Source organism: Diospyros lotus, chromosome 11 (genome assembly GCF_014633365.1).
Source record: "Diospyros lotus cultivar Yz01 chromosome 11, ASM1463336v1, whole genome shotgun sequence".
NCBI lineage: Eukaryota > Viridiplantae > Streptophyta > Magnoliopsida > Ericales > Ebenaceae > Diospyros > Diospyros lotus.
In genome coordinates, this window is record NC_068348.1 from 28,446,557 (window position 1) to 28,468,354 (window position 21,798).

Consider the following 21,798-nt stretch of genomic DNA (forward strand, 5'->3'; position numbering starts at 1 on the left):
AACCTCCGCACCGCGAGGTGCGGAGAATTCTGAATCCCCCGCACCTCGCGGTGCGGGACTCTCAGCAGCCCCCGCACCGCGAGGTGCGGGGGTCTTTTAAATTTTTTATTTTTTTATTAATGTATTTATTTTTATGTTTTTAAATTTAGGCCTTTTAAATTTTTTTACTCTTTTTTTTAAATATCATTGATTTCATATTATTCTCACACATATATTTAAAATGTGAAGTGTAAAAATATAATTAATATGAAAAATAAAAAATATAATTAAATTGCCAAAGATAAATTGTCAAATAATATAAATAAATAAATTTTAAATATTTACATTTTAAGTAATTATAATTTGACTAATTTTAAATTTTAAATCATCGTTGAATTTTTAATACTTAAAAAAATTTAAAATTAGTTAATTTATCTTATTAAATTATTTAAAGATACACATATCTGAAAATCCTACCATCATTTGAATTTTTTTTTTTTTAAATATATGTATTTTTACCTAATTCAATAAGATAAATTAATTAATTTTAATTCTTTTTAAGTATAAAAAATTCAACACCTAATTAGGATGATTTAATACTTAAATCATGTGCATCTTTAAGTAATTTAATAAGATAAATTAATTAATTTTAAATTTTGTTAAGTATTAAAAATTCAACAAGATGATTTAAAATTTAAAATTAGTTAAATTATAATTACTTAAAATACAGATATTTAAAATTTATTTATTTATATTATTTGGCAATTTATCTTTGACAATTTAATTATATTTGTTATTTTTCATATTAATTATATTTTTACACTTCATATTTTAAATATGTGTAAGAATAATATGAAATTAATTATATTTTAAAAAAAAGAGTAAAAAATTTAAAAGGTCTAAACTTAAAAACATAAAAATAAATACATTAATAAAAAAAATAAAAAATTTAAAAGACCCCCGCACCTCGCGGTGCGGGGGCTGCTGAGAGCCCCGCACCGCAAGGTGCGGGGGATTCAGAATTCTCCGCACCTCGCGGTGCGGAGGTTCCAAAAATCCCCGCATCGCGAGGTGCGGGGATTTGAGAATTCCCCGCACCTCACGGTGCGGGGGTGGTTTCCATGGCCGCGGCCAAGCTTGTGTTAGTGTGTGTATATATACATGTATAGGTGTGTGTGAGTGTGTGATATATATATATATATATATAAGTGTGTGTGTTTTATGTGTTAGTGTGTATATATATATATAGGTGTGTGTGAGTGTGTGATATATATATATAAGTGTGTGTGCTGGGTTTATATATATAGAGAGAGAGAATGTGTGTATATATATGTATGTGTTTGTGTGTGTATGTTTGTGTGCGAGAGAGAAAGAGAGAGGCGAGGCAGAGGTTGATAATTGGAGAAGAAAGTGGGTTGTGGGATGGGTAAAATAGGAATTTTAAAATTAATGTGAAATTTTATGAGGTTTGGGTTTTGAAGAGTAAAAACACGGGTTCTGAATAGAATTTCTCAAACCATTTTTTAGTGTTACAAGTATTTGTGTAATTACCCATAATACCCTTAATAGTTATAGAATGATAATTTAAAAATTAATTAGTATATATGTATAAGTTTTAAGTGTTATAAAAAAATTAATTAGTGTATAAAGAGAAAGGGAGATGGCGAGAGAGAAGAAATCTAAAAATGGATATGACGATGGAGAAGAGAGACCCTTGATTGCGTGGATAGAAGAATAATTTTTTATTAAAAATAGGGGTAAAATTATCACAAAAATGTAACTGTTTAATCAGAAGTTATAGAAACGCTACCTTCTATCCCTTCTAAAAACTAGTAGAAACTATAAGATAGAATTCAAAAAGATAAAACAAACATTACATACCTATTTTTTTTTAAAACTAAAAACTAAAAATTATACCTTTTAAACTGCAACAAACAGGCCTAATAAACTTCAACCTGCCTTCCTCGATCCACCCTAGCTTCTAGGGCACTATTCCATTACCTCTAAATCTCATGATTGTGTAACCCAGCTTCTAGGGCACTATTCCATCACCTCCAAATCTCATGATTGTGTAAGAAAAGACTAATTTACTATTTTGTTTTCACATTTTATTTTTTCACAAATCGTTGCGAACTCAGACTACGTCCCAATGATACTTAAATCAAAAGTAGCAACCACGAAAGTTGCTAGTACTTCATAGACACCCATCAAATAACAGGGCTATATGCATACTTGACTTGTACTCTTCCACTTGTTGCCTGCTTCTTTGCCAAATACCCACCCCTTTGGACCCCATGCCAGCCCATTGACACACCTTTCTTAAGGAAAAAAAAAAAAGAAAAAATAAGAAGAAAAAAGAATAATTGGCTCCCATTGAAGATTGATGGGTAACGCAAATTTCTTTTTTTTTTTTTTTTTTAAATGGCAGTTTACTTTCTGATACGCGAATCATCACTTTGTCTTTAACGACGGGGCTGCAATACAGCTGTTGTCTATCAGTCTATGAATCATCTTCACCTGCCTGCTCCACTGTAACCTAATTGATGCAGAGGATGAAGGCCTCTGCAATTTCAGCTTCGGGGATCCTTCTAGCATCAGTGCATGGACACAATTGGTATAACACCACGTGACTATTAGGTCCTCTTAGTCTGATAGTCGTCCCCTTTTAACTAAAACTCAGTGATATAATCTGTCGCATCGATCATTCAATGAGATAGCCTGAAACAGTCTAATGAGATAGTGTGACCCAATTCAGCCCCTCGTCCCATGGCCATGGGGTTGGACCACCCCTTGTTTGCTTTTAAGAATCATTTTCCTTTTTAAGTAAAATGTTGGGTTCTATATTATATCATTTCTCAAACCATAAATTACTTCACAGGACTCAACAGCGTACATGAACATGAACCTACGTACAGGTACAGACATCTCTTAATATACTGCAATTAAGATCATACAATTATCAAAAAGAAGGAGATATAACCAATCAGCTGCTGGCGAAATTGGGAATATTTTCTGACACAGAAGAAGAATCAGAGGACAGATCAACGGCAGGAGACTCATTTCCTCCGTTGCCACCTTTCTTCATGATATTTTCAATCATCTTCTCCACCCTTTCCATCTTCGGCCGATCCTTAGCCGAACCAGCCAAGCAGAGCAAAGCCACCTGCAAAAGCGCCACCATCTCCTCCTCCATCTCTCTGTACCTGAGCAGCTCGAAATCAAGCAATTCCCACAGACCCTTCTCTTCAACCACGAGCTCAACCCACTTGGCCAAGCCGGTTCCTGCTCCGCCGCCGCCGCCGCCGGCGATTTTCCCCGTCAAGATCTCCAGCAGCACTGCCCCGAAGCTGTAGACGTCGCATGCCTGCAAGAACTTGGCCTTGTGAGCGCCGCCGGCGGGGGCGCTGTGGGCCAGCTCCGGCGCTCTGTAGGCGTCGTCTGGGAAAGAGGGGGGTGGGATTGGGAAGAGATGGTGGAGGCCGGCGTCTGAGACGCAGGCGCTGCCCAAGCAGTCGACGATGATGTTGGAGGTTGTGAGATGGCCGTGGAAGAGCTTGCCGCCATTTCCGGAATGGAGAAAGGCCAGACCTCTGGCTGAGCCTGCCGCCATTTTCAACCTTGTTGTCCAATCCAATGGTGTTCTTCCTGGTCCCCTGTTTCCTGCATAAATTTAAACAGAACATGAATTAATTAAACATTAAATCATCAAGATTGAAAGGGGAAACATCCCAAAATTTGTCGAAGGTTAACAATTATAATCATCGCTAAAATTGTGAAGATGTCTAGAGTTTCTAATTTTACAAAAACTAAGTTCTCAGCCTTTTCATCTAAAACTTAACAGTTGAGTAAATTATTCTATTGTTATGATATCATGAACCCATGCATTCAAGTTTAATTAGGTTAATTTTGTGTGTGTTTTATACTCCTAATTTTAGTGTGTGATTGTGAACAAGCTATCTCAGTCCTATCTATATGCTCTCAAAAGATAATGGTAGCGACTTATTATCGAGATGACGAAAAAAAATAAAATAAAGGGAAGGGCCGAACCATGTAAGAGGAAATGGAGGCTGCCATTGGGGAGAAAATCACAGACCAAAAGCAACTCGTCCATGGAAGAACTGTAAGCTCTGAGGCTCACGACATTAGGGTGTCTCAACCCACCAATGACCCTCAAAAACCCATCAACCACCTTTGTCTTCCGCCGCCTCTCCCTCACCCGCTTCACTACCACGGCGTCGCCGCCGTCCAGCGCCACCTTGTAGGTAGTCCCGAGGGCCCCCTTCCCCAGCATCTCCGCCGAGGCCTTCAGAAGCTCATCCACCTTCGTGAAACCCTTGCACCCTTCAAAAAACACCATCTGATATTCTTCGCTCTCTCTCATCACTGCGACTCTGCTTGTACTGCGAAATTTGTCGTTTTTCTTTGCTTCTCTGTTTCCCTCTTTGTTTCTGCAGCCACGACTGCAACAGCAGCACGTGAGCGTCACGAGCGCCGCCAACACTGCCGCGGCGTCGATGCCGACGATCGTCAGCACCGCTCTACTACTTAACCCCTTTTTCTCCTTGCAGGAAGCCCTTATCTGTACGGAATCACTCTCAGCGGTGCGATTGGTGTTTATTTTGTCGTTAGGGCAATGAGACAGAAGTGGCGAGCCGCAGAGTTTCTCGTTACCGGCGAACGATGTCGCCGGGAAAGTCGACAGCCAAGCAGGGATTTTCCCTGCGAGGTCGTTGCCGGAGATATTGAAATCAGAAATGGAGGTCGTGTTCATCTGGCTTGAGTCAAGATTTCCAGTGAACGAGTTGAATTCGAGGCGGAGAGTGACGAGGTGCGGCAGCTGAGCCAACTCGGAGAGGGGGATTTCGCCGGTGAGTCTGTTGTAGGAGAGATCGAGCCGGCGGAGGCGGTGGAGATGGGAAATCCCGTCTGGGAACACATCGGCTAGGAGGTTGTGGGAGAGGTAGAGGTGCTTGAGGTTGGGCCAAGCGGCGAGGCTCCCGGTGGCGGAGGAGAGGCGGTTGTGGTGGAGGCTGAGATGGCGAAGGTGGGCGAGGGGAGTGAGTGGTTGGACCGACCCGGTGAGGTTGAGCGCGTTGAGAACGAGTTTCGTGACTCGGCGAGTCGAGGGGTTGCAGGCGACGCCCAGCCATGAACAAGGGTCGGAAGAAGAGTTGGACCAAGAAGAGAGAGAACTGGATGGGTCTGAAGCGGATTTGAAGGCCAGAAGAGCAGCCAAATCTGGGTTAGAGAGAGAAAGAGAGAGGAACGAGAAAGTGAGTGAAACACAGAGATAGAAGTGCTTCAGCTTCACTGACATTTTCCCTTTGCTTCCGGGAAAATGGAATGAATGAATGAATGAAATGGAGAAGAAAGAAAGAAGACAGAGGTTTATATATACATATTAACAAGAGGATAGGATACGGTGTTGCACTCGGGGGTCGGGGTTAACGTGCTTCCTGGTGACGTGGACGAGTTTATCGCCGTCCATCTAATGATTACGACCGTTAATGGGGGATGGGACCCACTATTTCTCCACCTCGGATTCAGGTCATGGAGTTTCAGGAAAACCTTGCTGCCTAAATAAACGGTGGTGGGTCTCAAAAGCAAGACAGAAACAGTACGTTTAAATACGTAAACTAAATAGCAAAGAGATTCTTTATTATTACTATTTATTGTCAAATCTTTTGTTACTTAATGAATAAATTTTAGAAGAAAAATGTTAAGAGTTTTTTAGTATTATTATTATTATATATAAATTTGATAGAGTGACTTGAATTATTGTCGTGATTTTTTATCGTTCACACCATCAATTTTAATAAAAAAAATAAATCACAGGTAAAGATTTTATTTCACTACGTAAAATAAAAAGTCGAACCCATAATTTATTGATATGAATTTTAACTATTTGATGGTGTCGTGAAAATAGTTTGATAAAATGATTTAATTTGATTGGTGGAACAGTAAAAAGGAAAAAAAAAACCGAAAAATGAGAGCGAATCTCTCGACTACTTTCCCTGGCGCACATCTATATAAAAAGTGACAATATATGGACAGCTTCAAGAGCAATTTACCATTTAAAAAGTGAAAAAGAAAAGGTGCTTTCAAGTACTTGACCACTGTTCCCCCAGCTAGCTTATAGCACAATATTCTGCCTTTGCTTACAAGCCTAAGCGTACGTAATTAAACAATTCGGATTTAAAATTCTTAAAGTTAATTAATTTGATAGGTTTACAAACATAGCGAAAGAAAAGAATTGTGTTCCATTTCTTGTGAAATGGGGAATCAGAAAATGCCCTACTCTTGCTCTTTTGGTCGCCTTCACCTGCAACACTCGTACAATTATTATATGCTTCTCTCTCTCACTCTCACTCTCTCTGGTCTTTTGCTAAGATCTTTCTATTTTTTAATGTGATTTCTTATGAGAGGACATATACAACTGTACTTAAACATGACAAATTATGTCACTTTAAGTTATTATTATTGCAAATTAAACTCAAAACCCACAAAGAACTAAAAAGAGAAAAAGAAATTGTAGAAACAGCATATGATATTTTAATTTTAGGGATGAATCACTGCTTAAATCAATCACTCTTGAATTGTGATATTTTTAAATCATCTATTAGAAGAAGCCTGCCTGCTTTTTTGAGTTGTGAAGACGAAGAAGTCACAAAGGCAGTCCAGTCCAGTTTAAGCTTGGATCAACCTCACTGGGCCGGCCCAAAATGAAAAAGGAAAAGGGGCCAGACTCCTGACAAGCTGACACCATATCCCAACTGCTCCGGCCTGAGTGAGCAGACCAAGGAACTGGGATGCCACGTGCTCTGCACCCTCCCTCAAGTGATCCTATATATATATATATATATATATTATTGCCTAAATTAGACGGATCGCGCGTCTCTCGCCGCTGGTATTATAACCATCCTTAGATTGAAAGGCATAGAGAGGACAGGAGGTCCAAATTCAAATGCAGTTGTCTGTGTAGAGAAGTTGTCAATGTCTTTGGGCCAATCTGACGGGTTGGTACGAATGCCTGTGCAATAAAAGCTTTGTCTCACACTACCCTTGGATTGGGTTCTTCATCATCTTCAGTTGGAGTTGGTTCAATTATTTTATAAATTTAAAATTAAATTTTAAACTCTTAGAACCCCTTCACTCAATTTCGAAACAAACAAACCCCAACTAATTTAGCTTAATTAAATTCAGATTTGATCAAACGTGGGTTCATTTTCAAAATACAACTAAAGACAAGTAGATAAATTTAGATTTATTTGCTTCCTAAATGTTAAAGTATCGACTCCAACTAAATACAAGTAGATGAGTCTAAGTTTTCTTCTATTAAAATTGTAATTATTGTGTTAGACAAATAATACATATCTTTATCATGTTTAGAGTGTATTAACACGTGACAATTTAAACAGAAAAATTTTAATTGTTTTTGCTATTTTTGGAAATCATTATCATTAAAACTGGAACTCATATGGTTTTAAAATATCCATTAATAATAAATAATAAAGAAAACTCTGAATTAAATTCTTATATTTGGTAGTAGGTGAAGCGAGGGAGCACGGAAAGCAACCATTGGTTGTTGGTGACGCTCTCCACACAAACAGGGACTAAGAGTAGCATCCAAGATATGGCTGACAGAAGCCTTTGCTGGCGTGGGAACCCCCACCCCCATCGCTACGTTCACATCAACTCAACACCCATGCGCCCATGCATAAGTGCCCTTGTCCAAAATAAATTTGGTAAAATATATATTTTAAATTCTATAATTATATATTTTTTATTTAAATAATTATTTTTTATTATTTTAAAAATACTCATAAATTATATAATTTTGAGTCAATTATATATTTAAATTCATTGTTCTTAACAAATTTATCGATGTGCATAATTGATTCGAAATTATATAATTTAGAAATATAATTAAAATAATAAAAAAATTAAAGGTATAATTATTTCAAAATTATAAGTTCAGGAATATATTTAAAATAATAAAATATTTAAATAAAAAAATGCAATTATGGATATTAGGTTATGTTTAATTGCAAACAATAAATTTACATAAAAAAAATATTTTCTAGATAATTAAATTATTTAAAATTAAATTACAGAGAAAATGTTAATTGAATGTGTTTGATTAGTTTAATTTTTTATTTAAAAATTATTTTATTTTTTTAACTTTTGATATTTAATTACGAATATACATATACAAATATACATCTCCCAATTCATTCATTCCATGGATCTCCTTTCTCTTGCTCTACTTCTCGCCATTGTACTCTCTTTTGCCCTTTTTATTTTCATCTTCAGAGACTGCTTCGATGCTGACTCTAACCAAAATTAGGGCTAAGATTTATTGCTCAGGAAAATAAGGCTCAAGTAGAGATATTGGAGGTTTTCGAGGATGGTTGCCCTTTTCTACAACAACGATGATTGGAGATTGTTGGAGTCGGTGATTTCTCCTCCTCAAATTCAACTGCCTCGTCTCTCTTTCTCTCTCTATATATATTTATGTGTGTGTATGTGTGACCGTGCGTGTGTTGTGTGAAGGTTGGGGATGATCCATTCATCTAATTTCCTTTCTCATTGCTATTGCTGTTGATGAAATAGAGAGATTGAGGAGTTTTGGGGGATGAATGAGGGTTGGGAGTGACCATGTAATTGGTTAGAAAATAATTTCTCTCCCTCCCTTTTCATAGGAATATATTTTTAGCAAAAGGGGAAAAAGAGGCTCATGTGACCACAAAGATAGAAATCATTTTGTATGAAAAATTTGAGTAAATAAACACATCAAAATTTAAAATTTGAATGAAAAATAATTATTTTTAATGAAAAATCTGACAAACAGGGTCTTAAAATATATATTTTGCCAGTAAAATTTCATTGCTAGCTCCTCCCTCAATCCTCATGTTTAAATCAAATTTAAATGTGAAAATATAGCGTACGACGTAAATCAACAAAGTGTGAAACTAATTAACCCCCAATACGAAACCTCACGTGGACCAATTATTACGACGTAAATCAACCAAATGACCAAATGTTCCAACCACATCTGTGTAATCATATAAATTATTACAAAATTAATAAATACACATCTGTGTTAAGTACACTTACATTTTTCACTCATAAAAAAGTACATTCAATAATCAAAATAACGCATTAATGATATTTTATAATTGGGTGAGATTAATTATTATCTTAAGAATAATGTTTAAAGCATAATAAACGTGCATTATTTTTAATTTTTAAATAATTCTGTTAATTAATTAAATGTCTCAAAATAGACGATGTAATATCAATTTGTACTAATAAAAAAAATAGATAAGAAATGTAGTGAAAGTAATGTGTGTGTATATATATATATATTATAACATGAATTAATTTCAATGGATTAATTATATTATTATTATTAAAATACCCATCTAAGCAAATGAAAGGCTGCATGCTTGTAGTGAGGTTAAAGTACAAAGCAGAGTCAGTGACACGTCAGGTTGATTAAAGCTCACCATCACATCACTGCCCACACCATATCTTCACTAATAAATTCTCTCCCTTTCTCTATGAATTATCATTTCTTTCTTCAGTTATTTAAGAAATTATTTCAAGATCAACGAACGTGACAAAAACTAAAAAGTTTGGGGAAACTGCAAAATCTGAATGAAGAGTTCCTTCCTTTCAAAGCAGTCTTTCTCACAACATATTAATTCTACTAACACCTTCATTTCCCAGAAATGTTTACAAAACCCAATTAAAAAAAGAAAAAAAAAAAAAAAAAAAGAAACTTGCCGACAAACAACCGAGAGTGCACGAATGGCAGATAGATCAGAAGGCCCATTTCCAGATCATGATCCTCAGATCGACCTTACACTTGGGCTCGGAAATGGAAGCAATCGCCGGAGATTTGCCCTTGGGGAGAACGCCATGGATGTCTTCGCATGTGACTCTGATGCCCACTTTCTTGCCCTTCAGTTTGTCCATCTTCACCACCACCTTCGTGTCCATCACAATTTTCAGCGGCAAACCGTTTTTCTTCTTTAGATCTGATTTTAGAGAACTCGCAGAGTCAGCGTCGATGAATTGGGAGGTGGTGGAGAGTGAAGAGCGGACCAAAGTGACGTTATTTGGGTAGCTGGTGAAGGATGGGAACGACCCGTTTGCGATTAAGACTTCGCCGGAGACGGCGGAGATGGCCATAGGGTCGTAGAAGTAGGTGAGCTTCTTGTTGGGGTTTTTGGCGGAGATGGTGAGGCTCAGGCTGGAGGTGAGGTGCGTGGTGCCGTCGGAGGGGGTGGTGGAGAGGTTGAAGCGGGAGATTCTCAGGGTTGCGACGGAGAAGGCGGGGCGGCGGGGGCTGTAAAGGACGTAGGCGACGCAGCCGGCGATGGCGGCGAGTAGGAGGAGGGCGGTGAGGAGGAGGAAGGTCCAGAAGCAGCAGAGGCAGAGGCAGCTCCGCCGGCTGCGGCGGGGGCGGGGGTGGCTGGGGCGGGGGCGGTAGGGGGGCCGGGTGGGGTTTGGGAGATGGGTTTTGGCCGGCGGGAACACCGGGGGGTTGGTGGCGCCGGCGGTGGCTACACCGTTGCCGTTGGGCTTGGCAGAGGGGTGGACTCTGTCAGTCATTTTCCCGGAATATGTGGTGGGGTTTGTGATTTGCAAAATGAGAAGAAGAAGAAGAAGAAGTGGGAGAGAAAGGAAGAAGAAGAAGATGAATGTATAGAGAGAGAGTTTGGAGAAGAAAGAACAGTAAAAGAAAAGCAGGCAGACCCTGGCTGGCTGGCTGGCTGGCCGCTGGGAAAGAAACCCTCCACCCACAAGGGATGCCTCCTCTTCACCAATATAGTCAAAACAAAATCTCCCTCTCCCTCTCCCTCTCCCTCTCCCTTCGCCTACTAGTCCATATATATACTTCACAAAATATCGAATATACAACAATTTATACGTAAACTGGTTAATTAATATTAAATCATGATTGTCAATTAAATTATTATAATCTTTTATCATTAGAGCATAAATTACTGTGTGTGTGTGTGTGAGCTTTTTGAAGGTTAAACCTTAATTACTATGGCCTCCACCTTTGAACAATACTCTCTACACCTACACATATTCTACTGGTAGAAAACTTTTTCTCTTATTTTTTATAAATAAAAGCATGATTTAGCCATGAATCTGCCAAGGATCAGAGCAAAAAGGTTGGATTGTTGGGGGAGTTGCTTGGCTTGAGACCAAAGAATATAAATGATGGCCTTGGTTTTTGGGAGGAGCTTAGGGTTGGTAAGCACTTAACTTCTATTCCAAGTGTCCATTACATAATATGATGTGTTAGTACAGTTTTATATTGATTTGACTAATGATATAAAGGTTAGCCTTTTTTGGTAAAAAATAATGGCAAATTTTCGTTAATTTGTTCATTTTTTTTTTTTGTTAATTCGGGTTTAGTTTCCTTTGATTTTAGATTTCTAAAAATTTCAGTTTCGGTTTTGACGTGGGTTTCTAAGAAATTTGTTTTTAATTGAAATAACCAAATTTTATAATTATTTAAAAAAAAAACCCACCAAATTTAGGCTATTCAAGAAAATACCCGAAAGATTAACATAAGTTGATAAATGCAAAAATACAGTAGGGTTATAAGTCTTACGATGACGGCCTAAATACTGCAAAGCAGAGTTAATGATGATTAGGAGATGAATTAGATTGAAATGCAGAGCTAATGATAGTAATAATAATAAATAATTAAGAAGAAAGAAAGATGCTTAGAGCGTCTATAAAAAAAAGCGTGCTGGATTGGGTTAGCATTTAATCCGATGCCACCGACACCTTTGAGTGAAAAAATTAATTAAAAGAGAGTAAAGGGGAAGAAGAAGGAGGTGGGCTGGCCAGGGGGCCACCATTATTCACACTTTTGGGAGCATTCAATTCATTGCAACACACAAACGCACAATGCAGAGAGTTAGGTGGATTCACGTTTGTTTGGCGGCTCGGAAAATGCGTCCATGGATCTCTCCTCATAAGGCCACGTTTGGTCCCGCGATTTCCATCCCCCAGAAAAATAAAAACTCCAGTTGCTTTAGTGTTTGTACTTTATACAGATATTTTATATAGAAAAGAGCAAGCGTCTCCTAGATAAAATAAATAAATAAGAACTTATTCTATTTTAAAAAAATATTTTTTTAATGAAAACAAAACGGGACCTTAATTTATGATAATCAACAACGCAAAGATAGTTAATTGGAAGAAACATAGAGAATAGCAAGACAAAGGGCCTAGAAGCACATGTATACAAATGATTTAAGTTTATCATCGATGAAGCATAAACACCCACAATAGAACAGTCAAAGGATCCAAGCAAAAACCCCCCGGAAGCATGTGAGAAGCCAAAACCCATCTCTCCCAAATTCAACTTCATCCAATCCACAGATGTTTTAGCCTCTGCCATCCATGTGTTCATGACCCTTCAAAATGTGCCTCCTCCTCCTCCTCCTTCCTCAATCATTGCCTTCCCAAGCCCTGTTTGCAGCTGCAATTTAATAAACTTGACATACTCACAAATCGGGCTATGGCATTTCATCGTTGATCTCTCAGCAAAAAAACAACATATCAAACTTTTATCTTATCTTACTATTTGGGATAGTTGCATGGGTTCTAGCTCACCATGTCCCAGAAAGAAACAACAAAGCAAAATCCCGGAAAAAGAAATTGGTGTGTGAACCCTCTGATGAATATTAATGTCACCTCAAAAGAACCAGTGCACGGGAATTGTGTGATGTCTGGACGGCAATGTGACTTCACTTACACTACACTATCAGATCGAACCAGGGGAAGAAAATTTTGATGACTTGTGACAATTGGTGAAGATACTACTGAATATAGTCGTCACAAGCTGACTATATTCAACAGGTAATATGTTAAATCTTTATGCTTGTTGCTTGATGTTGCAATGGAGCAAATGCATCAAGTATCCAAGGTGGTGAGCGGGCATTTTTAACAATTAATATGAGTAAATTAATCATGACATTGATATAATTTTGTTGGGTTTGTGTTTCCTAATGAGGCCCAAGGCAATAATGTTTTGGGTTAGCTTCATAGGCTTCGACCTGGAATTAAAGCAATAGTTCAACACCCTTATTGACAGTCTAAATAGAAGTCAGGCCATAAGCCCTTAACCTCTCTTTGGAGGAGAAATGGGCATTGGCCCATTTGCTCAAGAGAGGGGGAAACCCATGAAGCCCAAGTCCTTAAGCCCATTATCCTTGGCCCTAGGGTTCCCATATATAAGGGATTTGTTCCCTTATTTGTGCCCTAGGTGTGGCGGCCGATTGTGTTCTCTCCTTCCCCTATTGTGGGCCGATCATCCTTGCCTTCTTCCTTGTATGGCCGATCCTTCTTGGGTTGTTTTTCCTTCTTGGTCCGATGATCCTTTCCTTGTTGAGTGTCACGCCTTTCCTTGTTCATCTTGGACGATTTGTCAATGAGGTGTATTTATGGGGATTGATCACCCTCTTCTATAAAGAAGTGTTCTCGGCCATTGTTAAACCCATATCTTCGTGATTACTCTCTGTTCTTTGGTGGATCATACTATGTGTGGAAGCTTGAGTGACTTGGGTGAGGGTGTTGATCGGCCGAAAGGCTTGGGGGTTTGAGGGTTTCAGTTCTTGGGGGGTTTGGGCTCCTTTGTGGCTTGGTGTCCATATTCTTGGAGTTACCTAAGTGGTGTTAACGAATCCAGAACTGAGCCTTGATCCATTGTCTTTGTGACTGCCATTCATTAGCCAAAACAGGGAGTTTACTTCATGTTCTTCTTGTTGCTGCTATCGGTTTACTTTCTTTGGTTTTGGTTTTGGTTTTGTGCACTAACTTTGTTTTGTAGGTGCTTCCGCCCCAACAAATTTATGTTCAGCTTGGTCTATGTTTAATGCAACACCACAGATCCAAGCAGGAAAGTGATAGTTAAAATCAACTTTGAGGTTTCCCTCAGTAAGAAATAAGACCTTCATTGAGAGCAACAATAACAAAGCCACCAATGCAGGTAGAAACAGGTGAATCTGTCGAGAAAAATATTATCAAAATTATCATAATGAGGGGAAAAAGAAAAAGAAAAAGAAAATAAAGGATCTAGAGAATTCAAGCATGTATAAATTGAGTAGTAGGAAGAGGAGGAGAAAGAGCATGGATGAAATTAAAAAAGGACTCGACTAGACTCAACTCGATCTTGCAAAATTTCAGGTACCTAGAAGCTGCACAGAGAGAGAGAGAGAGTGCACCCGTTGGAACTTGTCTATAGCCATTGCGGACACTCTTTGAAATCGCCCAACCTGTTATCAGCTCAATTAACGGATCAATACAGGTATCAAGGCCCCAGGTAAATCAAACTGCAATCCTGCAAAAAAGAAACGAGATAGAGAACAAATAAATATTGGGCATTAATTGATTTTGAGGGCCCAATTTAAAATTTTTTTAGGACTCTTTCATTTTCTCTAGACAAATTTTCTGGTGTTGCAAAGTGTGAGGACCCTACACACAAAGGCACGCCCAACAAAGAAAAAACATTAAGGGGGGAAAAAGCACTGTGCTTCTGTCTTCTTTTTGGGCGAACATGGGAGCAGACAACCCAGGAGCAAAACCAAACTGCTAAAACATCATCCTTGTCTATAAATAATCGGATCACAAAAAAAAGTCTCCTTGTACCAGGCTCCTCATCTAAAGAGTTAGGGGAGAACCAGTTTTATAATAGTTTTCCCCTTACTTTGCAAGAAGGGGATTTCGACAACTCAAACTCAAACTTCAGGGTGCAGCCTTATTTAAGAATATTAGAGGTGTAGGAATTTTATGCTTTTTGTTTCTTTCTTTAATTTTAGATTCCTAATTTATTTGTACTAGGAATGTTTAGTATAATTCAGCTCCCCATTTTGGTAGGGATTTGGGAGTTTATAAATACCTTATGAGTATGCGGAATTTTAAGATTTGATCATTGATTATTATTAGAGATTGTTGTTATTGCACTCTCCCATTTGATTTTTCTTTTCTTCTAATCTTCCCCTGGTCTCTTCTTCACATTTGGTTCCACGCCCGTACACTACCAACATAATCATCACAGGATTCATGTGTCCTTAACCTTTGAGCTTAGATCAATGTGTCACCAATATTATGGAACTCATCCAATTTCAATTCTACAAACTTGAGCTGGATTTGTACACAATACCATCCAAGTGCCCAGTAAATGAAAAAGATCACATACCTTGGAGCTCTAATACTTCTGCACAAAAGCATAAGAGTGAGCGGAATGGGAACCATCACAGCGCGCAAGTGCCCCAGTGAATGTCCACTTATTATATAATAATTCGCGTCGTATATTCTGTTGTCAGTATAAGCTTCAAATTTTGCTAGAAGGTAAGCCCCTGTATCGAGTACATTTCTGAGTTCAAACAAACACATTTCTGAGTTCAAAGAGAAAAAAAAAAAACTCGTTGCAGTAAGGCATCACACCATAATGGAAATTGGCATACACTAACTTGCCAACAGAAAAAGGGCAGGAAAAAATAAAAAATTGAGGGGAAAGAGAAATGTGGAGGTTCATCCATCAGCATCATATACATAAAAAAAAAAAAACCTGCTCTAGATAATTTTTTTCGCATGTACATCAACACCAGATATTAAAAGACATGTTAATAATTTAGGGCATGGATGGACAACTCAAGTTCAAGGAAGCTTCAATTATTAAAATGATAGGCTAAATGGTAAGAATATAGAACATTGTATATAAACCATAATTTTGCTACTGCATGCAGAATTAGTACACTAGATCATTTACCTGAAAGCTAAGCAAATCCAAACCAAAGAATTGCTAATAAATTCAGACTTAAGCATTGAGGCTCCTCAGTTAGCAACAGATAAAATACATAAAGGTACTGGTCAACACATAACATGCTAATAATCCACTCACAGCTTTTTTAGATCCAATGTTTAATTAACATGAAGCTACAGTGCTTAATCTGTCTTGGTAATTTTTTTTCACTCTGAGCTATCAACTGCCATCAATGTGCAGGGCACAAGCAACTCTCCATAGGTTCTCTCCTTTTGGAGTTGGAGCATACCTCTATAGCCCCTTTATAGGGGATCAAGGTGTCTCCATAGTTATCTTCAGTAACAAGCTCATCTCCATTTATTGGCCAATTACAAAGCAAAGTGTTATCTTATTGATTGTACCAAGTTCAAGCACTTGTTCAACCCCTCTAGTCAGTGGCAGGATTTCTCCATCTAGTACATTGCCCACTCACCATAATGATACCAGCAATATCCCTTGGATCAGTCTCAGGAAGTCTCCACCCAAGCACTTTATGGATCACCATCTTTGAGTAAAGATCTCCACACACACTGCACAACAGGGCCAATCCTAAGGCCACATGACAAGCCACTCCATGTCTTACTCCACAAGCTACTCCACTGGTCGCTATTACTTGTCAGTCCCACATTAGCTCCTACCCCGCAGTGACTCCAAAACACCAATGGCTTTGGTAACCTACCTCAGGCATTGCCTAGGATCTCCTCACAAAACTATCACGCCACTATTAAATGGAGGCTGGGGTTGAGGTTCGTCATGTATGGATGGAGAATCATTACTTTGATTAATTTGAAGAGAGAATCTTAAGACAAACAGGCACATCCAACATGCAAACTAGAGATCTAAATATCCTAACATCAGCTTCTTGTGAGCAAAATACAATCAAAATAAACTAAATAAGAACAAAAACTAATTTTAACGAATTACAGCCAAATTATTTCCCAGTAATGGAATTTTCCGACACCAAGCCTAACAGCTATCCTTTTTCTTTTTGGTTTCAGTCTGAATATAAAGTTCAGGTTAGATGATTTTCATCCAAAAATATCTACTGCAATAATGCATACCCTCCATCAGTCTACTTAGGAGGTGAGATGCCCACCATATTTGGGATAATATATGTTCTTATTCTCCTTTAATGCTAAAAGTAAATTTTGAAAATGTTCCATTTTCTTCACCAACCGTTTTGATTTTCCTGTTGATTTGGAGCAGATACATTAACAGCAAAGAAACATCTCAATATGCAAAACAATGCATTGTAATTTACTAATAATGAGAGATTAAGAACTGACGGCAAGAAAATTACTTGCCTGTTGCCCAATGCTAGTATCTTGAATTAGTATACTTAGGAGTGTACAAGAGTGTCATACAAGGGAAAGACAAACATGGAATCAAATCAAACATCGCGCACAATCTTAGATCATTGAAGTTTCTGCAAACAGCTAGCATAGTACATTCAAAGAAAGAGTCAAATAATCTCCCAGCCTCAAAGTTTAAACTTGAACAGATTAGTACAGGAGAAAATTAACAAGTTCTGCACAACTAACCTTTCACAAGCCACACCAATGACAGCAAGGAAAACTAAGGCAACCAAACAAGTCAATCAGTCCTTGCCCGGTTGCCCCCACTCTCTCAACGATTAGACAAAAAACTAAATTCAGAAAACTATATATATATATATATATATATATTATAGACACATATTTCCTAGAAAGCACCTTAAGTTAGAAGTGCGATAAATGCCAATTGATGGAAAAATACTATTTGTATATCATTATATACACCTTGAGCTACACAGTGATGTTAAGGATAGGATTTTCTATCGGATGGAGAAAGAAGTATTTCATTGCATAAATCAGTGTGTCTTGTATCTGCTCTGAAAGCGATGGATTTGATGAGAAAGCACAGCCCTATAAGACTATGCTTAGTGCTTGGGGGAGGGACTGATACATACATTCATTGATAAGATGTGGACATTTAATATATTTCAATGAGATGTCGACATTTAATATATTTCAATTAATACATTGTGATAATACCTAATTGAGTTATATTAAATACACCTCAATTATATGCACACGCTTCATCAGTCGTAAGGTATTAATTGGGGCGTATTCAATGTTATAATTGACACACAAGTGTGTGGAAGGATTACGAACCGGCAGTGAGTCCCACCTTATTCTACTGTCATCTGGCTTTAGATGACAATATGCAGAGCCAAAAGCCACTGCTACTATTCCTGCAAACTACAACAAACGCATTTCCTCAGAAACACCCAGTAAGGTAAAAGAAAACCATAGCAATAGAGAGAGAGAGAGAGAGAGTTACAAAACATATGACAAAGAAATCGGACTAGAGGCAGAAGACGAAACTCAGAACGCTAACAATCAAGAAAGGGAAGGCTGGTGACCACACTCAAAGCGTTGGGCACTCCTGGAATGGAGAAAAAAACCAAATGACAGAAGCATAAAAACAATCAAAAAGCAATAATACAAGTACAGAGAGAGACCAAGAAAATTGCGCTTGTCGGCAAAGAGATGGTGAATGGGAGAGTGGACGATTTTGGGAGGTTGCCACCATCACAAAGAGCTGCAAGAGAAATGCTGCCCCAAACAATCTGCTTCTACTAAATTGATGCTTTATCTCTCTCTCTCTCTCTCTACTGGTATCTGCTCACTGCTTTCGTTCGTCGTCTCGCTCTTTCATCAGTCTCGTCTTTCCCCTCCCTCCCTGATTAATTGGTGTTATCTCCTCAGCTTCCACCACTGCCACTTAAACCCTCAGTACTATATAGAATATCACTTTGACCCTCCAATGCACTTGGAATGCCCGTTTTATCCTTCAACTGGGGGGAGTTCCCCGATCCATCTATAACTCTAACCCGACCCAAATATAATCGTCGGACATTTACAATATATTGATTTAAATAACTCGTGACCCATTTGTGGCCCAAAACCACACCCATATTTAGGAGGATTATTGTGTCACAAAACGAAGGCAACCTCTGGAACTTGATTCTCAGTTAGGTGACCAAACTTTGAAACTGGAGCAGGAATACAAACTTGACGCAGTTGCAATATCGTATTATAAAAAATATATTTTGTGTGCATATATATATAAATTAAACATTGAAGTTTGATAGAATGGCCATTTATAGTTATATTATTAGTGTAACAAATAAATTTAAACCTTTGATAAACGTTTATAAGCAAAAGAATAGGTTCATGCGAAAATAATATGCAAAATTTGTCGCAACGTATTACAAAAAGGTTGATTTGATTAGGAAGAGGTTAGGGTGTTGTTAAGATAGGTCTCATCACTTATTTGTCCTTTTCTTGTAGAGGTATGATATTTTATGTCCGTCCCTTTTTTTTCTTCTCTTTAATGATGACAAATTTTCAATCACTATCTTTAACATGAATAAATTTTAAGTCACCATTTTGTTTTGAGAAAAATATTTTTTTGAAAACATTTTTCTTATTTTTAGTACCAAGAAAATAACAAAATTAAAGGAAATAACTTTCTGAATCGATGAAAAATGAAAAGTTAAAATGTGAAGTATTTTGGAAAAGTGACTTCTTAACTTGAAAAGAGAAGATTATGTGTATATTTTTTATTAAATTATACACGTGAGCTTCATACGTTTAATTTCTGACATCAATAGAGATTATAAAAAAAAAAAAAAACAGAAGAGAAATAAAGAGAGGATTTCATGTAAGAGAAGCAGAGAAATCTGCTTCCCTTTATACAATTCTCACCCTCCCCAATTCTAATTTTCCTACACATCCGCCAACCACCTCCACTCTCTCAAATGATTCTCTCTCTCTCTCTCAAACAATTTCAAATTGCCCTCGTCCAATGTCAATTGCAATTGAAATTGGTCGCTTCCCCCCATCAGCAGCTCCAATAATTAAACTTTAAGTTATTGGCAATTTAGGGGCAAGGGTCAATATTTAACCAACTACTTTGAAGAGAAATTTCAAGTATACGATATCGATATCAAATATAACATTATATAGTATGATTTTTTAACTTTATTACTTGTTAGTAATCGAATAATACCAAAATTTCTTTCGATGGGTATCAATCAACCCCTTGACTCATCACCGAAACTTCTTCAAATCCTTATAACGTTTCGAGAGTTTGTAGTGAAATTTTATTTTAAGTGAACTTATTACGACTGACAATTATTGTATGTTATAATCCTTCCATCACTTAACGTCCCGACAGAACAAGAATCATAGAGTGACAAAGTCACAAACTCAATAACTATGTATCAGACCTTATCAATGTGACTAGATGACATCTCAAGAAACACCTAACTACAAATTACATAGGACGTTCATCCCATCACATACCGACGAGGGTGATGGATCATATTTTCAGCACTTGTCTCCATATTTCAACAATATGAAACCATATACATGAATGCTTCCACCTCCCAATTGGATGGTCCGAGTTATTAGCAAATCTCGCATACCAATACACAAAATAATTGTGCCGGTTCAAGTCTAAAGATCAACACACCATTGCAACCTGATGACTCGACTATCACCATGCCATGTGGTCAGTCGTTGGCGTTACATTCGGCCAATTGTTCCCCAACGACCACCTACAGGTCTATTAGCGATATCTAATGTCACATGGTGCGTGACACACCACCCTCCTATTAGTATCCCCATACCAAACGTGGTAGTAACCCCTGTGCTAGTTCATACTTGATTAATCAGAGTCACAATCCAAAGAATCTAAGAATTAGGAATAGTTTAAGAAATTCTGTTATCAGATAATCATGTCACATAGTCTCAATACTTTGAGAATAAGATTCTTATACAGAAAATTTAGAAACTCATTCATATAATTAATTGGAAAAAATATAAATGAAGAAAACCTTACTTTTTATAGATTTATATAAAAATACAATGAATGAATAACACATAACTTTTTAAGTGTCATCCAAATTTAACATTAAGACACACAACATTAACAACCAACCACTCCATTGCCACCTTGCAAAGAAAGCATTTATTTGAAAAAGTCAAAAATAGATTAATACAATTAAGAGTAGATAAATGTTATATAATCACTAACCAAAAAATAAAGATATAAGAAGAAATACCATAATTATGCCATATCAAACAATGCTAGAGACGTGCGAGTACTACATCAGAAGACCTTCCAAGGCAAAACAAATAGAAAAAACCCTATTCGAGGCAAGAAACCATCGCAACTCATTACAAATGTTATTATTGCTGATCTATTGATGTTGTTGCCTATTGGTGATGCTTCATTCTTGATTTGTAATACTTTTGATGTTCTTCTTCTTGCCTAAAAGTATTAAACTGAAACTCTTTTTAATACTTCATTGTGTAGTACAATAGTGTTGGTCTAATTTGATCAAATTTGAATAATAGTTTGTGATATTGTATCAATTTGTTTGATATAGATGGATGACCAATCTATTTGTGACATATGCAAGGGGTTGCTATAGGTATAGTTGTTGTAAATGGTTTAGTCATTGATGAGTGTAATAATAATAATATTATACCAAGAGAACCTCAAAATTGAGGCAATCTATTTCAAAAAAAATTATGTAATTAGCCTATTAAATCAAGGTGATAGACATTATTATGAACAACTTTGTATGACACCAAAATCATTTCACCAGTTGCGTGATGTTTTAGAAGCACTCAAATTTTTACAATCAACTTTAAATTTGAGTGTCATGGAGTAAATGATAATTTTCTTGCAAATAATAAGACACAATATTAAGTTTTGAGTTATTAGTGAAAAGTTCTACGAATCAATTAAAACTGTACACAATTATTTTACAATTGTTCTACGTGCAATTCTAAAATTATACAAATATGTCATCAAAGATTTTGAAAGCTCAATCCTTGCACAAATAGTTAGCAAAAGATATTATTCTTATTTTTAAGGTAAACGATTGTTTCTATACGTTTGGTTTGTCAATTTAATAATAAAAA

General features: G+C 37.2%; 2 protein-coding genes and 1 pseudogene across 2 annotated transcripts; all 3 read right to left on the reverse strand.

The window, feature by feature from the left end:
* Positions 1 to 2,786: 2,786 nt before the first annotated feature.
* Positions 2,787 to 5,335, reverse strand: LOC127812515 (probable leucine-rich repeat receptor-like protein kinase At1g68400). The gene is made up of 2 exons (XM_052352922.1): positions 4,027 to 5,335; positions 2,787 to 3,639 (listed from the first exon to the last, which is right to left on the reverse strand). Exons 1-2 carry the CDS (start codon positions 5,294 to 5,296, stop codon positions 2,963 to 2,965), a joined length of 1,947 nt encoding a protein of 648 aa, XP_052208882.1. The 5' UTR covers positions 5,297 to 5,335; the 3' UTR covers positions 2,787 to 2,962.
* A 4,301-nt stretch (positions 5,336 to 9,636) lies between these two features.
* Positions 9,637 to 10,855, reverse strand: LOC127812579 (NDR1/HIN1-like protein 6). Its single transcript, XM_052353009.1, has one exon. The coding sequence runs from the start codon at positions 10,597 to 10,599 to the stop codon at positions 9,805 to 9,807; it is 795 nt and encodes a 264-aa protein (XP_052208969.1). The 5' UTR covers positions 10,600 to 10,855; the 3' UTR covers positions 9,637 to 9,804.
* Positions 10,856 to 11,788: 933 nt separating this feature from the next.
* LOC127812823 (uncharacterized) lies at positions 11,789 to 18,372 on the reverse strand (annotated as a pseudogene).
* Positions 18,373 to 21,798: the final 3,426 nt, after the last annotated feature.

What these genes read in the sequence shown, in the direction of transcription:
- LOC127812515 (XM_052352922.1), bottom strand. Translation starts at nt 5,296, where the DNA reads ATGTCAGTGAAGCTGAAGCACTTCTATCTCTGTGTTTCACTCACTTTC. An exon ending in CCTCCATTTCCTCTTACATG is followed by an intron (nt 3,640 to 4,026) that starts GTTCGGCCCTTC and finishes AAATTTATGCAG; the next exon opens with GAAACAGGGGACCAGGAAGA.
- LOC127812579 (XM_052353009.1), bottom strand. Translation starts at nt 10,599, where the DNA reads ATGACTGACAGAGTCCACCCCTCTGCCAAGCCCAACGGCAACGGTGTA.